We start from the raw sequence: 18,747 nt of genomic DNA on the forward strand, positions 1-18,747 counted from the left end.
AGTAAGTTGTATTTTGTAAAGTTATAAAAATATATATTTCTTACTTCATCATGATGATATGACTTAGGCTATGTCCGTGATTTTGTGTTGTTGGTCATGGGGTTTTAGTTTCTAGATCCTCAGTTCATGGTTTTACTGCCAGGTATTAATTGAACACCTGCCATGTGCTCAGTTCTGTTAATTACTGTGATGATAGAATTTCAGATTGTGGGGATCACTCAGTCTCTAACTTTCTTGATTTTCCCTGCGCCTTCATTTTAGGTGAGAAGTAGTGGATCTCTTCACCCTCGGGGCGGGGGGGAGGAATAAGGGTGTGGTCTACAATACCCAAGAGCAAAGTGCTTCTCGCCTTAAGCATATATTGGTGTATATTTTAAAAGAAGTAATATGAGATTACTTAAATTGTTGAGGTTTCTATCCTGAAATATTGATGTCTTAGGGTTTAATGTGGGTATCTGTTGGCGTTTGTGTAAAAGAGCAAGCTCTCGAAGCTCCAGCAACCCAGGGGTGTGTCAGGAGAAATACACAGTGGTGCTCCTGATCTTGGCCATCCTGATTCCAAGAAATCTCTCATTTGCCAGGTTGCTACCTAGGGAACCTGCTTGGTTGATGCCTCTGGCAATAGTTAATACTCCTGAAAATAGCTTTATTTCGGGGCAAATCTGATTGTGGCAGCCAGACTGCATTGCTTTTGGATGCTGGCATAGAGTGGACTATAGTTATACCTTGTTTTACTTAACAAATGTATTTTAGAAGAGGCTGCTTTTAGATCTTTTGTTGAATTACTTTAAAAAATGAATCAAATCAGCTTGCTGTCTGAAGGATTACTGCAACCGATCTTGTTATAAAAGCAAAAAGTGCTGTTTTTAAAAGGGTCATCATCTCCTTGTCTAGCTATTCATACTTTGTTGAGATGCAGTATTTTATATATTTAGTTGTCTTACAACAGCAGGTATCGTAATTCTGCTGTTTCAGAGGATAGCTTCCAGGTTCTGATCACTGACAGCCCTCCTAGGCTGGACTGTGGATACTCACAGGTATTTGTAAGTAATGTGTATTATTGTTCTAGAACTAAAGAGCGACTTTACTGACCATTTTGTTCTATTATTTTCTAGGTTGATGGGAATGTGAGTACCATTTATTGTCAGAACCTGTGTCTCTTGGCAAAGTTGTTTCTTGACCACAAAACACTCTATTATGACGTGGAGCCATTTCTTTTTTATGTACTAACACAGAATGATGTCAAGGGCTGCCACCTTGTTGGCTACTTTTCTAAAGTAAGTATATCAGCTTAAAATATGTTTGAATTCACACGGAAATCTGAAGCAAACTTTGTCAGTTCTCACTAGAACACTACAAAGTGCAGCACCTTCTGGGCACCATCTAGCTTTTGGAAAGGAAAATAGAAGGAATATTCAGAAACTTACCAAAGGCTAGAAGGTATCTAGTAACATTCAACAGACTGTAGTCTCCTAGGAACATGAGCTGCCGGTTATACTCAAGAGGAAGAGTTTTAAAATGACTTCTATTCCCATGGTAATAATAGATAGAACTTGTGAAATAAACACAGTCATTACCTCTTTGAGCTCTTTCTCAGTTTAAGTCTGCTCTTCCTACTTTAAATTTGAAGCACAGAAATAAGAATAAGCCCTTTTTATTAACGGATGTTTTCTTCCCTTCCTATAGTCTTTCATTCTTTTGGGGTGAACAAAAGGTGTTTTTTTGTAGTCAAACAACGTAAAAGATGTACTTTTATTTAAGCTGGCCTATGGTAAAATCTAAGTATATGAAATGGCTAAGTGGAAAGTACCAGCTTTCTGTTGGCTATTTCAGAAGTTAAATATAATTTTATATATATTGCCTTATTTTTAAAAGTGTACACAACATTTTGGGGTTATTTTTGTAAAGTTAGGTACAACTAATGGGGAGATAGGACTGCCCTATGTAGCACCAGAGCAGGAAACAAAAGAATCCCTGAAATAGTTGATGAATTTTCCCATTTCTGGAGTGTCACATTGACCAATCATCTATAGCTTTGCAGATTGATTGGGACTGAGATTCCTCTGTTCATATTAGGCAATGACATACTGTTTTTGAGTTGCAGATGGTGTTGGATGGCATAATTTTATTTTATATTTTTATTCTCCTGGGATGGTTGCTTTGTGGGTAGTGACAATGACTTAACGTTGTCCTGTCTCCTCCCACTGGGGTATTTTTTCCTTGATGCATATGCTATTCTCAGAGGACTAGGGCTGTGGTTTTGACTGTTAGTCTTTGTTTCTTAATAATTAGCATTACTATTCAGTCTTACTAGCGTGTTGTTTTAAAACTTTCTTTACCAGGAAAAGCACTGCCAGCAGAAGTACAACGTTTCCTGCATAATGATTCTTCCCCAGTACCAGCGTAAGGGCTATGGCAGGTTTCTCATCGATTTCAGTAAGGATTATAATAATACCATTTCTCATTATCTCTTTTTGTGGGCCTTCCGTATATATTTTTAAAGATTTGCAGATGATTTATTGGTTGCTAGTATCTTCTGTTGTACTGCTGTATGGGACTTTAAAACCTAAAGTCATGAATTTTTTCTTTTTTCTTTTTTTTGGATTGGACATGAAATGTTTTTAAATAGCCTATACCGGAGGTGCCTGGGTGGCTCAGTCAGTTAAGCGTCCTACTTCAGCTCAAGTCATGATCTCATGGTTTGTGAGTTCAAGCCCTGTGCCGGGCTCTGTGCTGACAGCTCGGAGCCTAGAACCTACTTCGGGTTCTGTGTCATCCTTTCTCTCTGCTCCTCCCCTGCTCATGCTCTTTCTCTCCTACAAAAATAAACAAACATTCAAAAAAATAAAATAAAATAGCTTATACTGAATACTAACTTCTGTGTGATCTTTTGCAAATAGTTTTAATTTTCAACTGCTAACTTACAGTGGAACTTAGTTTTATGCTAATTCTAACTCACAACAATACTAAACACATGTATAACTACTTAAATTAATACAGTAAAGTACAGGACTTGCCTTATTTTTGTTATTCAATTATCTGGGAAAGTGTATACATCATTTCTTACTTACAGACTCTACCTAGTGGTTAAAATATGCAGTGCACCTTTAAAAATCTTAAAAATAAATGATCTAGGAAATAATTTATAGGAAATATAGGAAATAATTTAATCTGACTTAAAAATGGAAAGGAACAGTTCTGAAAAAAGTCATCATGGAACATGTTGATAGTCTTGCTTAGAAAGTAAATATATGTTTACAATAAATTTTATATTGATTAATAAAATAGTGATTTTTGAGGGAATATTTTGATACGGTTTTTCTTCTAAGTATCAGATGGTTATATCACCAGTGGTAAGAAGTTAATTCTCAAGATGGACCAGCACAGCTTATTCCACTTGGCCTTAGACTGCACTTCTGACCATATTTTATTGGAAATATGCCACTGATTATTTTATATATTTTCTTGGCCTTTTTGGATTAGTAGTAGAGAGAGCAGCTTAGGTTATTTAATATCAATATATTGTGTTGAAATAGAACTCATGTTTGGATGTGTTATTCCATTACACAGCAAAGTTAGGGGAAAATTTGTTATATATTTGAGATAAACAATAGTCTAGGATTATTATACTAATTGTTTTCATTTGCTTTTCCTAATGTAACCTAATTTCCCACATTACCATTTATAGATTGCCTTTAATAAAGTTTCCTTTGATGACAAAAAAACTACATTTCTTCTGCCATCTCCATTTTTGATACTTCTTCTTAGAACTTATGCCTTTCTTTTCCTGATCTTGAGAGTCATGCTCTAGACAGGAGGACAAATGCCACCATACACTCACTGTGACAGCCCCACGCTGACATCCTTACTTATCAAGAATTAGGGTGACGGGTAATTGCAAAGAGAGCTTTGACTGAAGTGAGAAATTGTCATCTAATTCACTTGCAGAAGAATCATAATCCTAATAGATAGAATTATTTAAAAACTAAGGCATCCTTTTGTACTGTTCAATAGTTCAGGTATAGCTGTTGCCATCTGGTGGTCCAGATAAAACATGCAAGAGTGGTTCCCCTATAAAATAAAAAGCATTATTGCCTTAATCTTATGTAGCCTGTTAATATGAGGTTGTATGATTTTTTTTTTTAAGTTTGAATATTTTAACAATGTGGTTTATAGCAAGTATAGACAAAGTAATGCTAACCTCATGTTCTCTCAGTATATATAAATTACATAATCTTCTGCAAATTTGTGTTGAAGTAATTTTTTAATTTTTTTTTTCTTGGAGGAATTTGCTTTTGAAATTATTATTTCCTGTACTACTTAGATTGGTTGTGGAAGAGGGGATTGTTATTTTGGTGAATTAGCCTATTTTAGGCTCGCTGACATATTTGTGATTTGGTGGTTTCTTTAGGTTATTTGTTATCAAAGCGTGAAGGCCAAGCAGGGTCTCCAGAGAAACCATTATCCGATCTAGGTCGTCTTTCCTACATGGCTTATTGGAAAAGTGTAATATTGGAGTGCCTTTATCACCAAAATGACAAGCAAATCAGCATTAAGAAGTTAAGCAAGTTGACAGGTATCTGTCCTCAAGACATTACTTCCACACTCCACCACCTACGAATGCTGGACTTCCGTAGTGATCAGTGAGTATCACATCCCTTTGTTATACTTTCTTTTTTTTTTTTTTATTAAATTTTTTTTTTTTTTAACGTTTATTTATTTTTGGGACAGAGAGAGACAGAGCATGAACGGGGGAGGGGCAGAGAGAGAGGGAGACACAGAATCGGAAGCAGGCTCCAGGCTCTGAGCCATCAGCCCAGAGTCCGACGCGGGGCTCAAACTCATGGACCGCAAGATCGTGACCTGAGCCGAAGTCGGACGCTTAACCAACTGAGCCACCCAGGCGCCCCCCTTTATTATACTTTCAAAAGATAATCAGGTGGAAGTTTTTGGATCAGGCAGCCAAATATCAATGAAAGGGTATAAACTAATATAATAAACTAATACATTTGGTAATCCTGAGACGACATTTTCCTTTCTATGATCCTTGATACCGTTGACCTTAAACTTTTTTTAAATTGTTTTTTCTGGTCTTTCTTCTAACTTTTGGACATAAGCTACTGAATCTTTTCTAATGTTGGGAGCTTCTTCACGTAATGAGAACAACTCTAGAAATAATGCCTAATAAAATATATGTCCATGATTTATTTCCATTATATGTGGTATAAAATAAAATATAGGTCAAGGGAAAGTCAGCTCACTCTTATCTGGAGTGATTGGGAAAAGATCACAGAGAAAGGAAGGAAGCATTGGGCTAGAAAGATGGAGAATAGGAGATAGTGTACAGGAGAGTAGCAGAAATTCCAGAGCTGGGAAGTATGAGACAGTGAATGGTTAAAATAACCAAATCCATTGCTGTTGTTGAGTATGAAGTATGTGTCCAACTTTGTATTAGTTATCTTGTATGGTGGCATACTTCTGTATTTCATCTTCCCAGGCAGGCTATTTTTGAAGCATTTATCATCGTCTCCAGGTCTTCTAGGGGTTATAGCTCCATATTCATTGTTAGGTACTCTTATACGTTGTTGATTGCTATAAACTTTGCTCTGGTTCCAGATTTGTGATAATCCGCCGGGAAAAACTTATCCAGGATCACATGGCAAAGCTTCAGCTGAATTTGCGGCCTGTAGATGTAGATCCAGAATGTTTGCGCTGGACCCCTGTCATAGTCTCCAATTCTGTGGTCTCAGAGGAGGAAGAAGAGGAGGCTGAGGAAGGAGAAAACGAAGAGCCGCAGTGCCAGGAAAGAGAATTAGAGACAAGTGTAAGGGCATGAGTAGTCTCTATTTTTGATAATAGAAGGCTCTATCTTTGGTTTTCATGATTATTTGTGATATGTGTTACAATATCTTAAACCAACACCGTCAATTCACATTAGATTTTCAGAGATGATTACAGTGATAGAGATTTCAAGAAAGCTGGGTTTTGTTTACTTAAATTGTATTTTTTTAAGCCTTAGGTCATTAGGAGACCTTCAAATTTGTAATAATGTGTTATGTAGAACTAAATATTTCTTACCAGAGTGCTGATAAACGGCTAAATCTTAAGCTGTGTAGTAACTGACAAATCTGAATTTAATTCTGACCATTGTTAAAACAAATTAAGATACCTTTTCCTTAAAGTAAAACATTAAGGAAATAATGTAAACATGTATGTTCTAATAGAGCACTAAACAGTTCAGTGGGTACACAGATGTCTTTAGCCATTAAAGGGTTAATGAGGGACTGTATGACATTGTATAGTTTTCAGTATTTTTTGTCACCTGATGCCTACCTTTCTCTGTTTTTTTTTAAAGCCGTGCTTTCTTCCTTTAAAAATCTATGTCCTCCTTTGATAAACGTAAACAATTTCATGCCCCTGTTTAATGTAATTTAATTTTCAAAATGAAATTAAATATTCAGAATAAAAATAAATCAAAATAATTACAGAAATTTTCTTTCATTTTTTTCAAACACCCCTTTTCTCTTGCCCATACCCCAGAGCCCATCTTCTCTCTGTTTATAAATTTTTATTTCTGATAAATTTTAAAATTATATCATTTAACATTTATAAGAACAATGCTGTTCATTTTGTTTATTGAAGGTGGGATTACATAGTGGTTAAGAGCACTAACTCTTGGGTCTCACTGCCTGGGTTTATATCCCAGCTTCTATATTTGCTATTGCATGTCCTAAGGCGAGTTACTTATATTTTTTTGTGCCTCGGTTACCTCGTTTTGTAAAATGAGGATGTAATAATAACACTTCATACAATTGTTGTGAGGATTAATGTATCCTATAAAGCATTTAAAGCAATGTCAAACACATGAGAAATATTCATGATAGCTACTAAATTATGCTTTTCTTTTTTAAAGCTTTGTTTTCTTATCTCTGTATTTAGGAGGTCAAATAGGAGATATAACTGAATAAGGCTGAAAGATTAACCAGCATGGTTTTATTTTCTAAAATCAGGTGGGAAAGTCTGCATCTCGGGAGAACAAAGAGCAAGATTCTTACTCTTCAGTAGAAAGTGAAAAGAAACCAGAAGTTATGGCACCAGCTAGTTCTATGCGCCTGAACAAGCAAGTCCTTCCTCGTGATAGTCTTCCTGCAAACAATCAGCCATCTCGGAGAGGCCGCTGGGGAAGGAAGAACAGAAAAACCCAGGAACGTTTTGGTGATAAAGATTCTAAACTGCTCTTGGAAGAGACATCAGCTCCTCAGGAACAATATGGAGAATGTGAGGAAAAATCAGAAACCTCCCAAGAACAATACACTGAAAGTGAGGAGCAGTCAGCAGCCTCTCAGGAGCAGCCCAGCCAGGATGGGAAGCCAGACATTCCCAAAAGAAGACTAAGTGAGGGGGTTGAGCTCTGGCGAGGACAGCTAAAGAAGAGCCCCGAGGCACTGAAGTGTAGACTACCAGAAGGCAATGAGAGGCTGCCCCGTCGCTATAGTGACGGTGACAGGGCTCTCCTCAGAGGCTTCAGTGAGAGTAGTGAGGAAGAAGAAGAGCCAGAAAGTCCTCGGTCCAGCTCCCCACCAATTCTTACAAAGCCCACACTGAAGAGAAAGGTAAGGCTTTTCTTGTGATTCGTTTCTTCGACTTGTCTGTTCTTTCCCCAGTTGCAGCTTACTATATACATTTGTCTATCCCAGAGTTCTGAGAAAGTAAATGTAGAAATTCTTAGTGTGTATTTTTTAGACTTTATACCTTGGTGTATTGTAGCTTATGATCCTCCCTGTGAACATTTGAAATGTGTATAGGACTTCTTTGGTTCATGGAAATGAACATAGACACCATGAGCTTATTTAAGAGCCGACAAACTTTTTTAGCTTGCTGATTTGATGTTCTGATCATGACTTTTAGGGATTTGTAAAATATTTTAAAAGCATATATAGATCGGAAATGTTTATGTTAGAAAAGGAGAGAAATATTTGACAGTTTGATGGACAGTGGTGCCCTGTGTCGGGGGTGCTCTGAGTGAGGCCATTCGTCTTGAGTGGGACTTACCCCCTGTGGTCTCTTCTCCCATTTCTGTCCCCCCCCCCCTTTCTTCCAGTGGTTTGACTTAACCTGGTTGTGAAAATATTTTCTCAGTTCTATTTGTCATCTTGCAAAGTTTGAATGAAACCAGTTTATAAATGCGATGAGAGGATGAAAACAAGTTCTGGTTAACTGTATACCAGAACTACCCCAGGCTGTGGAGTGAACTTTAAGCATTTCCACAAGCCAGCCACACTGAGCTCAGCAACCTGGATGAACCACTGTGTAGTAGCAGGGTGACAGCTTTCACCCAAAGCAGTGAAATTGTTCCTTTCCTTAAGCAGAGCCTTATGAAAAAAAAAAGGGCTATATATAAAAATACAAGGTTTTAATTTTAGAACAGTTTGAGATTTATGCAATTATTGCAAAGAAAGTACAGAGAGTTCCTGTATTCCTTACACCCAGTTTCCCCTATTATTAACCTCTTACGTTGGTATAGTACATTTGTCACAAATAGCCAATATTTTGTTAACTAGAGCCCATATTTATTTAGATTTCCTCAGTTTTCCCTTATGTTCTTCTTTTCCAGGATCTCATCTAGCATACCACATTACATTTAGTAGCCATGTCTCTTTGGGCCCCCTTGGGTGTGACAGTTTCTCAGACTCCTTGTTTTTGACAACCTTGACAGTTTGACAAGTACTGGCTAGGTATTTTAGAATTTACCTCATGATATTAGAATGGGCTAATAGGTTTGGGGGAAGAAGACCACAGAGATAAAGTGTCATTCTTATCATATAAAGGGTGTGTGATACGTGTGTACATGTATACACATGCACACACCAAACACAAGAGTATTACTGTCAATATGACTTATCACTGTTGAGGTTAGTCTCGATCACCGGGTTTGAGGTTGTGTTTGTCGGTTTCTCCACTGTAAAGTTACTCCTTTGTTCCCCTCTCCCATACTGTACTTTTTGGAAGGCAGCACTGCCCACACGCCACGCTTAAGATGTGGAGAGTTGCACTGTATTCCATAGGAGTTCTGCTTGGAGATTTATCCATTTTTCCCCATCTGCTTATTTATTCAAGCATTTCTTTATGTCAGCATGGACCCAGATATTTACTTTACACTTTGAGTTATAAACCAGTAGTACTACTTTATTTAATTTGTTCCTCAGATTCTTCCAGCTTTGGCCATAGGAGTCTTCACTTCTGTGTCCCTTTAACTTAATATGTACCCCCATCGTTGTGAAGATGTTTTGGGTTTGTTTTTTTTTTTTTTGAGCACTTCCTTACTTCCTAGTACTGCGAGATGATCTAAGCTTATCTTGTATATTTTATGTCCCAGTCCTAGAGTCAGCCATTTTTCCAAAGAGCAGAGCCAGACATGTTTAACCTACTTTGAAAATTGTACTTCAACTAAACAGACTAGTAAATTTGAAGCGGAGAGAAATTGAACCCTGGCTCACTCTGCCATTCATTATGTGATCAGGAAGACTGTATCTTTGCCATTCCAGGCTTCTATTGCCTATTTTTAAAACTGTGCTATTTCCCTGTGTAAAAAAGAGAATATCGTAACAGGCAGTGAGATCATGTACACAATACCTGAAGTTCTTACAGAAATGCGCCAGACTGGGAGTCAGAGACTGTCTTTTACAACCGTTTCCATACTGACTGGGTATGTGACCTTACACAGGTCCTGTAAGCTGTCTCACCTCTGGAGTAAGGAGATTGGATTAGATTATTTCTGGTGCATCGTCTCTATCGTTTTGTTTTATCTGTTGTGTAATTTAAGGTATTATTAGATCAACCGTAGTACAAAATTGTGCCCAGTGTGCCACTTTCCAGTAACAGATTTATTACTTTTGAAATACTTCGTATCAGGTAATTACACATCAGCTCCATGTTTTTACATTTCACCATAACTCCTTATGGGTAGCTCATGAAGATGGCATACAGCTTTACTAATAGTTCTGTTGATCTTCAGAGAGCTATGAGACGAACAAAAAGTGTTCTAGTCCTTTTTTTTCCCCTCTTGAAGTAAGAGAAGTTAAAGGACTAGCTTCTGTGTCATTTCAGTATTGAAATAGGCAATTCCCTAGGGTGTTAAATTTAACTGAACTATTAAAGGGAATTACAATATCTGCTCTCTATGCCTTTTATAAAGTTCTATTCAGTTATCCACCATCTTTCTGTGATACTTTATGGTACAGTATTTTGAAATAATATTCAAAATGTCTGTTGGCTGATTCAAGTAGGTTTAAAAACTATTAATCTTGTTATTAATAGAAATGATAGTATTAATTCCTGTAAATACTTTCTTTCTCTTCTAAATAGAAACCAATTCTTCACCGAAGAAGGAGAATCCGAAAGCGCAAACACCACAACAGCAGCGTGGTCACAGAAACGATTTCTGAGACTACAGAGGTATTGGATGAACCTTTTGAAGACTCTGACTCTGAGAGGCCAATGCCACGATTAGAACCCACGTTTGAGATTGATGAGGAAGAAGAGGAAGAGGATGAAAATGAACTCTTTTCTAGAGGATACTTCCATCGTTTGTCCTCACAGGATGTGCTCAGGTGTCGATCCTCTTCTAAGAGGAAGTCTAAAGATGAAGATGACGAAGAAGAGTCCGATGACGCTGATGGTATGTTTTACAGAACCCGCTGCTTATGGTAGTTTTAGTGTCTCTAAAGAAACACACTTCAAGTGATAACTGCAAACCCTTCAACAAAAAAGCTGAAAAGTGACACACCCCACTAAGCAAGTAAAGGACGGCTTGATAATCTCTAAAAATTTGTGTCAAGCACATTCATCCCCATTTTCTCCTTTAGTCCTCTGTCCTTTTAAAAAGTTTTTTTCTAGTCTTCCCTTCAACTGAGGACCTAGTTTTTCCACTGGAGAAAATATCTTGCTGTTAGGAAATTGTTCTTTTTTGCCTCCTCCTTTCTCAGCCATTATCTGAATCTTCCGTTAGTTGGTGGATTGGAGTTAGCCTCAGGAAGATCTTGAAGTAATAACCCTTTACCAGAAAGTACACTCTTGTGGACTTACCTGTTTTGCTAATTGTTGTATGCTGAGTGCTTAAAATAGACACTCAGTAAATATTGTTAAAAGAATACATGCTACAATGGTTCTAAGATCCGACTCATGTAAATTGGACTTGCCTCACATCTGTTCAGGATGTGAATCATATCTGAATCATATCTCTAATGTGCCTTTCTCTACGAGTAGTAAATTTCTAATAAAAATGGTGACAGTGCCTCAAAATAGGCTCAATTTTTATGGCATAGCTAAAAATCCAATGGTTTACTTTTGAAATAGCCTTGTCATTTAGAGATAAAGAAATGGGCTCAGAAATGTGCTAGGTCACAGACTAGTTCATCCTCCCCTAAAGTTTCTGCCAGTGCCTCATGCTGCCTGCAGCTGCAATGTTTGCCTCACCATAAGGTCAGACTGAGTTTTTTTTTTTACTTTGGTGGGTGAATTTGAAGAAATCTAGTTGTCCTCTCTTGGTGGATGTATAGCTTTTATTAACTGAGTTTTTTTATTCTTCTCTTAAAAATAAATCCACTCAATTTCATATCTAGTGGAAACTTGTGTTTTCTCCATTCTCCTGTTTTTATATAATAAATAGTTTTAAATAGTGATAAGATGACTGAGTTCTTTTATTGTGATGTATATATTAAACTAAATATTTATTGTATAAATTTGGCACTTCAGTAAAATTTCTGCCTTGGATCATTGTAGCTCAAATAGTATCCCCCGTTTAAGTTCTTATTGACTTGGACAAATTTTCTCTGATGCAACCATTTCCATTCTTTATTTTCAAGTTATTGCTAACTGTACCTTCTTAGTTCTCCTCTCCAGATCCTGTTTTTGCTTGGTGTTCCTCCTTTTAGAAATTAATAGGAAATGTGAAGGTACTTAATGCTGCACCACACACCTAAATATGGTTAAAATGGTACATTTTATGCTATGCGTAGTTTACTACAATCTTTAAAAATAGAAAAAAATTAATGGGGAGAAAATAATACCAATATCAAATTTATTTCTGATAAATCATTGTCATTAACTTGTTTTTTTTCCGGTCAGTATTTATTTGGGACTAAATGCCTTGCAGCTGTTCCCATACAAACACAACATTGACTGAGCATGTCAGATTGCTTAGTCATGGCCTGGAGTAATTAACTCATGATATTACCTGAAGTCATGATTTTATGGAAACTAAAAAAAAAGCCAGAGAGATAATATAAATTGCAAACAGGGGTAAAACAAAAAAGAAGAAATGAGTTGATTTGTAACTTACATAGTAAAGACAGCTTGTCTAAAGTAGTTGTAATAACTATTGAGTATTTGCATCTTTACACAGCTTATCTCTGTTTTCTAGATGATAAAACTGAGTATTTTAGACTAACTTACAAAACCATGCAGTTGGTGATGATAAACCTGAACTGGCTTTAACTGGTGGTTGGTAACAGAATGTTGACCCGGATTCTTTCATTGTTCTGCCAGCTCACTGCGTGACTTTAAAAGATGTCATTAATTAGATTTCTCCTTTAGATTCTTAGCTTGTAAGAGAAGGTAATCAGGAGTTTGTGATGATTAATAAAATCATTCCCGTTGCACATGTGGTCTCAGAAAAAAGTACTAGAAAATATACAAAATCTTTTAACTTTTTTAACGTGCGTGTGTGTGTGTGTTTTTTTTTTTTTTTTTTTTGTCCCTCTGTGTAGACACTCCTGTTCTAAAGCCAGTATCTCTCTTGAGAAAATGTGATGTGAAGGATTCTCAGCTTGAGCCAGATACATCCACACCTATGAAAAAGAAAAAGGGATGGCCCAAAGGCAAGAGCCGCAAACCAATCCACTGGAAGAAAAGACCTGGTCGCAAACCAGGATTTAAGTTGAATCGGGAAATCCTACCCGTTTCTACCCAAGAATGCATTGTTGAGCCCACCATTCCCATTCCTAAACCGGGACGGAAACCCAAACTTCAAGAGAATGAAGAGACTGTTGAACCAAAAGAAGACTTGCCTTTAACAGAAGAAAGGAAGGATGAGGAGGAGATGCACGTGGAAGCGGAAGAGGTTGAAGAGGGAGAAGAAGAAGATACAACCAGCAGTGAAGTTAGAGCGGCATCTCCAGTGGATAGCAACAGTCCCGAGACTGAAACGAAAGAACCCGAAATAGAAGAGGAGGAAGAGAAGCCCCGTGTCTCAGAAGAGCAGCGGCAGTCAGAGGAGGAGCAGCAAGAGCTGGAAGAACAGGAGCAAGAGGAAGAGGATGAGGTGGCTGTAGAGACAAACCAGAATGAAGACCATGATGCAGATGATGAAGACGACGGCCATCTGGAATCTACCAAGAAAAAAGAGCTAGAGGAGCAGCCCGTTAGAGAAGATGTCAAAGAGGAGCCTGGTGGCCAGGAGTCTTTTTTAGATACTAATATGCAGAGCAATAGGGAGAATATAAAGGATAAAGATGAAACAGAACCAGATTCTGAAGAGGAACAGACTTCCCACGAAACATCCATGGTATCAGAGCACATGCCAGGGTCTGAGGACGATCATGAAGAAGATTCAAACTCTAAAGAAGAATTAATTGAGCTAAAAGAGGAGGAAGAGATTCCTCACAGTGAACTGGATCTGGAAACCGTGCAAGCAGTGCAGTCTTTGACTCAAGAAGAAAGCAACGAGCATGAGGGAGCCTACCAGGACTGCGAAGAAACTCTGGCCGCGTGTCAGACCCTGCAGAGCTACACCCAGGCTGATGAAGACCCTCAGATGTCGATGGTGGAAGACTGCCACGCTTCAGAACATAATAGCCCGATATCTTCTGTTCAGTCTCATCCCAGCCAGTCGGTCCGTTCAGTCAGTAGTCCCAACGTGCCTGCCCTTGAAAGTGGTTACACCCAGATCAGCCCGGAGCAAGGATCCCTGTCCGCACCCTCTATGCAGAACATGGAGACCAGCCCCATGATGGATGTGCCTTCCGTATCAGACCACTCTCAGCAGGTGGTGGACAGTGGCTTCAGTGACCTGGGCAGCATTGAGAGCACCACAGAAAACTATGAGAACCCCAGCAGTTACGATTCTACGATGGGTGGCAGCATTTGTGGGACTAACTCTTCCCAGAGCAGCTGCTCCTATGGTGGGTTGTCCTCCTCCAGCAGCCTCACCCAGAACAGTTGTGTTGTCACTCAGCAAATGGCAAACATGGGCAACAGCTGCAGCATGATGCAGCAGAACAACGTCCAGCCTGCTGCTGCCAACTGCAACATCAAGTCACCTCAGAGTTGTGTGGTGGAGAGGCCTCCCAGTAACCAGCAGCCGCCGCCCCCACCACCACAGCAGCAGCAACAGCAGCAGCAGCAGCAGCAGCAGCAGCAGCAGCAGCAGCAGCAGCAGCAACCAGCACCACAGCCTCCGCCGCCCCAGCAGCAGCAGCAACAGCCACCGGCGCCGCCACCACCTCAGCCCCAGCAGCCTCAGCCCCCGCCCCCGCCCCAGCAGCAGCCCCCCCTGTCACAGTGTAGTATGAATAACAGTTTCACTCCAGCGCCTATGATCATGGAGATACCGGAATCTGGAAGCACTGGGAACATAAGTATTTATGAGAGGATTCCAGGGGACTTTGGTGCCGGCAGCTACTCTCAACCATCAGCCACCTTCAGTCTAGCCAAGTTGCAGCAGCTGACTAACACCATTATGGACCCTCATGCCATGCCTTATAGCCATTCTCCTGCTGTAACTTCCTATGCAACCAGTGTTTCTTTGTCTAATACAGGACTGGCTCAGCTAGCTCCGTCTCATCCATTAGCTGGGACCCCTCAAGCACAAGCCACCATGACGCCGCCCCCAAACTTGGCATCCACCACCATGAACCTCACGTCACCTCTGCTACAGTGCAACATGTCTGCCACCAACATCGGCATTCCTCACACTCAGAGGTTGCAAGGGCAGATGCCAGTGAAGGGGCACATTTCCATCCGCTCCAAGTCCGCGCCACTGCCCTCTGCAGCTGCCCACCAGCAGCAGCTGTATGGCCGCAGCCCACCAGCGGTTGCCATGCAGGCTGGCCCTCGTGCATTGGCTGTTCAGCGTGGCATGAACATGGGGGTTAATTTGATGCCGACCCCTGCCTATAATGTCAATTCCATGAATATGAACACCTTGAATGCCATGAACAGCTATCGAATGACGCAGCCCATGATGAACAGCAGTTACCATAGTAACCCTGCCTACATGAACCAGACAGCACAGTATCCTATGCAGATGCAGATGGGGATGATGGGGAGCCAGGCCTATACCCAGCAGCCTATGCAGCCAAACCCTCATGGAAACATGATGTACACTGGCCCCTCCCATCACAGCTACATGAACGCTGCTGGTGTGCCCAAGCAGTCACTCAATGGACCTTACATGAGAAGATGAGCAAGATGAACTTGCAATTAAAAACTTAAATATATATAAATAAAGGAACCTTTTATACTGACAAACCAGAGAAAAATGGACCTTTTTCCAGTTAAAATATTGCTGTAGATTTAGAGGAATTTTTCTTTGGTTTATTTTATTTTTTAGAAAACCTGGTCTTCTCTCTCTTTTTTTTTTTTTTTTTTTTGGGTTCATTTTGTTCTGGGTTTTGGTTTTCTTCATAATCTTGAACATTTTACAATAGAACTCATCTAAAAATGGATTTGGGGATAGGGGAAACATGCACAAAAATCTTTTCATAATTAAAAAGAGCCTTACTTTCTTTACATACCACATGGACAGAATTTGTGTAAAAGTGAATTATCTTTATTTTATTTTAAAATGTATGTTTCCCCTCACTGTTTGCAGCTCCCAATGTTGTCATTTTTAAATGTTATATATACATCTCGGGGGTTAACGAGACCCCTTCCTCCAAACCCAACCTTTCATTTCCTACTTCATTCCAGCAGGAGGCACTTAGGGGAGACTCGGATGGGGACATGGAGAACAACCCAAGCTCCTTAAACTTATTATTATTGTTAATATTATTATTATTATTATTAATAAAGCGAGGCAGGAAAATGCTTCTCCTTTTAAAATCCCCTCCACTCCCTACACTCACACACACAGACACACACACACACACACACACACACACACACACACACACACACACACACCCCTCTTGACCTCTTGAAACCTTTCCCCAAGAATGTTTCTTTATAGATGGACTTCACTGAAATGTTTGTTTTTCTTAAATCAAGTGTAATATAATTTTGGGGGGGGGGTTGTTTTTTACTATTCCCACTCAGCACTCAGAGACACAAAAATACTGTAAGTCTCAATTAACAGCAGAATCTCAGAGGAAAGCTGTTTGCAATCCTAATCCAGCCTTGGAGGAATAGAGATGGTCAGTTAACAATCAAAAAGAGGAAATTAACCTCTTTGTTTTTTACCACCTGGTGAATCAGCCATAACACACATATTCCATGCAGCCTCTTGTTTTTAGTATGTACTTTGAGATGCTAAGGGTCTTGATTCTTGAGCCTTTGACTTTGACTAAACTCAAACAACAGTCCCCAGTGCTTAGCCTCTTACATTCTTATACAAAGTGTTGATGGATGACTGTACATTTCAGTGATTTGAAAAATACCTGACAGACATTTGACACTGTTTATTTTATGTTGGAAGAGATGATTTAAGGGAGATCATGGTGTGAGTTTTATAGCTACTTAAATGATACATACCTCTAGTTTTCATTTTCTTGAGATCCTGAGTTCATTCCCTGTGAATCAGAGTGCACCAGCCCCTCTCCTGTGAGTGGTTAAAAGAGAAGAGGGATAAACCAACCACCAGCATAGTAGGGCAAATCTGGACAGCAGGGTTTTAGCAGGTTCCTTTGTTGCTCCCAACTCCATTATCTTTTCTCTTGTGCAGCCAGTTCGCCCATTCTCTTCCTGTTACTTGCTCCAGGGATAGGTAAAAAAAAAAAAAAAAAAAAATATATATATATATATCTATATATATGTTCCATCATTAGAAGATGGAAAATATTATACCACTCGGTATGTGCAGTCAAATATCCAAAAGGGGGAAGTACTGCTTAAAGAAATACCTGTAAGCATTAAATTCTCTCCTTTATTTGTACATTTTATATAGATAAATTTTTGAAGTACTAATTAGGCATTAAATTTTTTCAAATGCACAGGTTTGTTGGTTTTTTTTTTTTTAAATACACTTTAATTGACTTTCTCAATTAAATGTGTTAGGTAGAAAAAGGCAGAATTCCACATCTTAACCGCTATCAATTCTGAGCATGTGCAAGGCTGTGTAGGACCCAGTTTCTCTGTATATACTCTTCCAGTTCCCAATCATCTATGTAGAAAGTGCACTGTGCTGCCCTCTCCCTACATCTTCAGCTATGTCATTGCTTCCTGGTTGGGGTGGGGATGGGGTGGGTCGGGAGGGAGGTATATTGGGAGGAGGGTGGGTCAAGGCAGAAGGAGAAGCTGTTGAAATGAGGGCCGTGAATTCAGTTTCTGTTGGTTTGCGGTTGTGTTTGGTTTTATTTGTTTCTTTAAAAAAAAAAAAAAATTCAATCGGGCAGCTCCCTTTTCCACAAGCCTTTTTGTGACTGTAGAACTATTGTAGAGAAAATGTTCTTTTCTATATTATGAAAGAAATTATCCAACACAGTAATATTGGTACCTGTCATTTTTTCACTTCTGTTTAAAAAAAAATGTATTTTTAGCAAGATAACTTGGGTAATCTTCTAAAAAAGAAATTTAAAAAACTCACTGTTAGTGACTTTGATGCCTTTTAAAATAAGAGCTTTTTCATTTCATTCCATCTTTAAAATTTTTTATCTTTGTTGTAGAATATTAAAAACTATTTTAAGAAAGATAAAAATTCTCTTTAAAGAGATCTCTAGAGTGTGTGAATAGAGCTCCAGATGCCTCTAAAAGCCGCATGTACAAATGAAGCTAAGTCTATTCCTGTCTGTTTATATTTGCTTTTCCTGTTTTGTAACCTCTTTGTACTTTGTTCATGGTGACTTGTAAGCTACGGGGAAGGGGTGCCTAGATGCCTTTGTATTTCTCCATGTCATGCGCTCCTGGGCCAGTCGGTCTCCCTTCCTCTCCTTGTATGTAATATCACTTTTTTTTCCCCTTTCTAGCAAGTACTTTCAAAAAAACTCTGTACATTTTAACATAAAAAAAAAATAAATTATGTTGAGCCATTTTGGATGTCTGTCTTGCATGTGGAATTTTTCTCCCAAATATTTCAAACTCTCAGGTTCCTTTTCTACACACCGAGACTTAGAAATATTAGCCTTTTTCACATTCGTCTTTATGTAGCAAGTATAAATATTAGCCTTTTCACATTCCTCTTTATGTAGCAAGTATAAGTTCATGGCCTTTACTTTGAAATGCCAGTCTTCATTCCTATGTGTGTTTAAATGCAGACAGTATAGATGGTTTTTCCTCTTCCGGTGAAAATGGTATTATAATCTCCCTTTGGAGTTTTTAGGGGAAATTCCATTGAAACCTATAGGTACTGTAATTCATTTAAGCAAAGAGAGGAAATATGGTCGCAATAATAAGTAGCTCCTAGAACTGGAACAAAGCTGTTTTTTCTCAGCTTACCTGATTATGATATAATCGAGGAAGATTTTGCCAGAAGCCAGGGTCTTTAACATTTATGATCTTCTCTGATGTTTTCCAAGCTGTTGTACTTGCCTCTCT

General features: G+C 38.8%; 1 protein-coding gene across 4 annotated transcripts in view; it reads left to right on the top strand.

Moving 5' to 3' along the window:
- Positions 1–17,800, top strand: part of KAT6A (lysine acetyltransferase 6A) — a 113,895-nt gene extending 96,095 nt beyond the window's left edge. For all 4 annotated transcript variants that reach the window (XM_042983378.1, XM_042983381.1, XM_042983379.1 and 1 more), the window contains 7 exons: positions 1,116–1,277; positions 2,343–2,436; positions 4,412–4,643; positions 5,617–5,824; positions 7,011–7,613; positions 10,366–10,678; positions 12,768–17,800. In XM_042983378.1, coding sequence (XP_042839312.1) covers positions 1,116–1,277; positions 2,343–2,436; positions 4,412–4,643; positions 5,617–5,824; positions 7,011–7,613; positions 10,366–10,678; positions 12,768–15,463 — 4,308 coding nt within the window. In that variant the 3' untranslated portion in view covers positions 15,464–17,800. The remainder of the gene's footprint in view (positions 1–1,115; positions 1,278–2,342; positions 2,437–4,411; positions 4,644–5,616; positions 5,825–7,010; positions 7,614–10,365; positions 10,679–12,767) is intronic.
- Positions 17,801–18,747: the final 947 nt, after the last annotated feature.

This window comes from Panthera tigris, chromosome B1 (assembly GCF_018350195.1).
Source record: "Panthera tigris isolate Pti1 chromosome B1, P.tigris_Pti1_mat1.1, whole genome shotgun sequence".
Lineage (NCBI taxonomy): Eukaryota > Metazoa > Chordata > Mammalia > Carnivora > Felidae > Panthera > Panthera tigris.